The 4,517-nt window shown below is 51.1% G+C and overlaps 1 protein-coding gene across 1 annotated transcript in view; it reads right to left on the minus strand.

Moving 5' to 3' along the window:
• The window catches only part of LOC100965779 (bone marrow proteoglycan-like), a 13,586-nt gene extending 10,559 nt beyond the window's left edge, over window positions 1–3,027 (minus strand). Inside the window, exons 1-4 of the mRNA XM_023507839.1 lie at window positions 2,995–3,027; window positions 2,301–2,370; window positions 1,381–1,703; window positions 951–1,082 (exon numbers count right to left, since the gene is read on the minus strand). Of these exons, the coding sequence (XP_023363607.1) occupies window positions 951–1,082; window positions 1,381–1,703; window positions 2,301–2,358 (513 nt within the window). The 5' untranslated portion in view covers window positions 2,359–2,370; window positions 2,995–3,027. The remainder of the gene's footprint in view (window positions 1–950; window positions 1,083–1,380; window positions 1,704–2,300; window positions 2,371–2,994) is intronic.
• Between the last annotated feature and the right edge of the window lie 1,490 nt (window positions 3,028–4,517).

Below are 4,517 nucleotides of genomic sequence, written 5' to 3' on the forward strand. Positions count from 1 at the left end.
GTGGAGGGAGGGGCAGCAGGCAGGGGAAGGGAGGCCGCTGCCCAAGAGGTGGTGGGTCTGAAGTCTGGAGCCAGCTCAGTAGGAACAGACGAAGGAGAGGCTCAGGTTGCAGTTGACTACAAACCAGCGGCCTCCTGCAAAGGTGGAACCAGAAGGAACAATCAGCCTCTTGTCTCCCTCCCACCCCGCCCCCCGCCAAGTTATCCTCCAGGGTCTTTCCCTCATCCATCTCCACACCTCAGTGTGGAGTCTAAAGACTAAGGGAACTTCTCCCCAAAAGGGTCAGGTTCTTCCTCGAGCCTCCTCCCTGGGACCTTCCCACCATTCATCCTTAGCTGTGCCTCACTTCCAGAATGCATGGTCACACATCTGCCATTGGAGATCGACGGCTGGCCCCAAGCCCAGTATGAAAAATTCCAGCGGCTTTGGTCAACCCAGCTCATCTGTATGGAGGTGCCCTGAGGTAGGCAGGAGGGGAAGGGGTGGGCTCGGGAGGGGGCAAAGGGAAAACATAGAGGCGGAACTGGCCCTGTCCCCACCAGCTCCTCCAGAAAGTCCTTGCCTACTGGACTGTGCTGGACATTGTCCTGATCTTCTGAGATATTGACCCCTTGTGATCATGACAGTCACATTCTTTGCATCTCACTGACATACTCATCCTTCCTGTCCTAACGAGAGGTAGGGCAGGGGCTGCCAACCCATCCTAGAGAGGAGGGAACAGCCCACGGTCTTGCCCAAGTTACACGGATGGAGGCAGAGACGGACTGGGACCCAAACCTCTTGCTTCTAAATCCTTGGTTCTTCCCAATGCTATGCAGCCCCTCAGCATCTCACTCAGGTGTTTCTCTATCCCCAGTTCTGCAGGGGATCATAGAGGAGAAATAAAGACAAATCTACAGCAAACTCAGCGCTTTCTTGGTCAGGGGTGCCCCCCACCAAGTAGAGCTTACCCTGCGTGAGGCCACACCTCCAATCCAGACATAGCCTTGGTTGTATGTGCAGAGAGTGGACTGGATTTGTGAATTAAAGTTGTAGTTGTGGACAGAGACCAGGTTGCCCCTGTAGCAACGCCGGCAAGTTGCCTGCAGGACAAGATGAAAGGGGAAGAATGGAGTATCACTCCTACATGAATTCATATGACCATAGCCTTGGGTCTCTGAGTGTCCACAATTCAGCCATGTCAAGACAAAAGACCAAAAGGCAACTGCTGTTTGTTTCTGTCTGTCCCTCCCCTCTTACCCCAATACCTCTGTGGGCTTCAGCTTCTGCCAACACCCCCAGGGTCTTCAGTGGGGAAAAGAACCAATGGTACAAAGGCTGGAGACACATCCTCCCCCTTCCTCTTCCAGCAGGCCTCAGCCTCAGCCACAAGCCACTTACCTGGGCAGAATTAAAATTCCTGGCAGCATTCACCAGGATGAAGCGGCAGGTCTTGCACCCAGGGATCCCCGTTATTTTTACTGTGTCCTCTTCCTTAGGACACTGACACAGAACGTCTTTGTCCACCACATCTAGGGCTGAGATGGACTCAGCAGCCGTCTCTTCCTCCGGGGCATCTTCACTGCCACAACCCCCTTCCTCCTCTCCCTCCAATGATGCCATCTCCCCAGGAGGGGCCTCCTCAGCCTCTTGTTCTGGCATCTCCCCATGCTGAGGTAGGGTCTCAGCTCCCAGGCTGCTCTCCAAGGTGGAAGTTTTAGCCCCTGGCAGGGAGAAAAGCCAGATGTCCTTCCTTCACATATTCAGACCTCCACCTGCCCCCCCCCCCAACCACGGACAGCTCCTGCCTGGCTCTGAGCGCATCACAGGGCTCAGCACCTCCTGGAAAGAGGAACCTAGAACCAAGTCTCCAGAGGAGACCTCAACCTCCCCCTCAAGGCCAAGGTGGTGAAGAGCAAGATTCCTTCATTTGCTAGCTTCATTTCTTCACTGGTGAAATGGGAACCCAACCCTACCTGAGGGGATGCTACAAGGGGGAAGGGAGGTAAGGCATAGAAATGCTTAGAGCCATGCATCCGGGAAGCTCAAAGTGAAAGGAAGCCATTACTATTGTGACCATCATTAGCATCACGTGGAAAGGACAAACTTGGGAATGTCACAGGAGAACCCAGGCCACAGCCATAACAGATGCCCTGAGGAGTCCTTTCCACTCCTGGCCATGGGGTCCCTATCCTTTTAAATGCACAGAGATTCTGAAATAGGGGACGATCAGAGAAGGGCATGGGGATGTGACTCCGACCCCATCTACTCCACAAAGGAACAAAACAGAGAAAGAAAGACTGAAGGCAAAGAACACTTACTCAGATGAAGAGCAGAAACTGCCCCAAATAGAAGAGCCAGAAGTAGGGGGAGTTTCATCGTGGCTGTGTCCTACAAGGGAGAGCACAGCTTGTTGTCGACACACACACACGCATTGCAGCCACACTATTACGGAACTGTGGATGGAGGTGGAGAAAAAGAAGGCATGCATAGAAAGCATGAAGGCCCCCAAAGCCCATGCAGTGCCCAGCTGCTGAGTCTCCAGGACCCAGGACACAGGGGCCACTTCCTGAATAAAATGCAGTGGCCGAGGCTGGCTTTCCTGCAGGCCTAGAAGTGAAGGAGGGAATATTATGCTTTTTATTTGTACTGAATGGGTCCCTCAGAGTCTATGAGCCAAGTGAGGAAGGAGGAGCAATGGTTGTTGGGCTTCCTAGGAACACACAGCACTTAGAAAATGTGACCCCTCCTCAAAGCTCAAAAAGCCACAGACTTCCCCACCTCCACCAGGGCTCCCACCATCTGCCTTCCCAGATAAAGAGAGCTTTCAATACCTCAACAGAATGCGCAAGGCCGAGGATGAGATGTGCTGCCCTGCTGACACCTGTACCCTGAAAGCCACATACAGACACGCCAGCCTCAAGCACCTGCCCGCCAAAGCCAGGCAGCTCTCAGGAGACTGAACCGTCATCATCACTGAAGCTGAAGTTCCACCACAACAGAGAAAGCTCTCACCTGTGCCAAGTTTTCTTAGGGATCCCCAAAGTTCAGATCCTCCTTTTCAGCATCTCACAAAGACATTTTATATAGGGGTGTTGGAGGAAGTTCCTCCCACCCAGTCGGTTTGCCTCAGGGGGAAGGAGATGAGACAGCTGATAAGAACCATTTCTTCATTTCCCTGGGAGCCCACCCATTCACTGCTATATTCAGGGCCAACACCCCTTGTGGCAACCTGGAGGCCATCAGGGCTAGTGGCTCTGGGCCTAGGGAGTTATTCTAAAATACACATATTTCCTGCCTTACTGGTAAGGATGTCAGTTGCCACAGACATTTGGGGGAACAAATCTGTCAATATCTATTAGGATTCAAATGCACATTGAATCCATTTCACTCTTTGGACACTAAACTTTAGGCGTAAGTAAAAGCACCTGTAAGTAAGAAAACTTACTGCAGAAATAAAACAGCCCCTGGATAGTGAACCAGAAAGTGGATACAATGGGTCCCATCTATTCTACAGAACGTTACAGGTGGATGGCTCTGAAAAGAAGAGCTGAACCGTTATGCAGGTCATGACAAGTTGGGGACAGACTGTGCAGTGGCCCCTTATTTCACTTCCAAGAAACCTCCTCAACAGAGCCCTTTGTGTTTCACCCATGCAGGTTTCACCTGCTCAGCTTATCAGTGTCGCTGGGAGGGCTTCGTGTGTTTGTCTTCACGGATTGAACGTGTCTTTCATTTTATGTATCTCAAAGTTCTGCTACATTATGGAGAATGGGGGAGGAAAGCAAGAAACAAGAGGAAGACACTTGATAGGAGGATAGTTTTACAGAGAACAAACCACAAGTAAGTGCTTATCTGTGAGTTTCCTTTTTATGACCACTGATAGAGCTGGAATGCTGAAAATGTGTTGTACCAGTTGGCTGACCCTGGTGCCTCCTGGAGCAGAGGGGAGGTAGCTGAGGGAAATTCCTTCTTTTTTTTTTCATAACTTTGCATTTCATGATAAATGTGTGCTAAACCTGTAATTGTGAAAGAGGCCTTTGTTAAAGATTGTTAAATATGCAGACCCCATGCTGGGAAGTTTTGATGCGCCAGGTCTGGAGTGGAGGGCACAAGTCTGTGATTTTCAAGTTTCCCAGCTGACTCAGATGGAAAATGGGCCAGGGAATGACTGTCCTGGGGTTCTCCGAGTACAGGTAAGGCTCATGTATGCCCCACCCCTTCCTCCCCAACTTGACCTCTCAGCTAGTCAACCTACCAGCCTCGGTTATGGTAACACTAACTGCACATTTTTCAGTGCTTTGCATGGCAAGTGTTATCTTATTTAATCCTCTAAAAATAATCCGGTGAGCTAGGTGGCTGCTACCTCCATTTGTCCAACTGGGGAAACCAAGGCTCAGGGCAGCTTGTGACCTGTCCCCACTCCCACTGCCCAAGTGAGGCAGCTCCCCTGTGTGCCCCTTGTAGCTCCACAGGTTTATCCTGATGGCAGGTAATCGTTTCCCTTTTTCTTGTGAGAATGTATTAACGTCCATCTT

Source organism: Otolemur garnettii, unplaced genomic scaffold (genome assembly GCF_000181295.1).
Source record: "Otolemur garnettii isolate 467f Iridium unplaced genomic scaffold, OtoGar3 scaffold00209, whole genome shotgun sequence".
Lineage (NCBI taxonomy): Eukaryota > Metazoa > Chordata > Mammalia > Primates > Galagidae > Otolemur > Otolemur garnettii.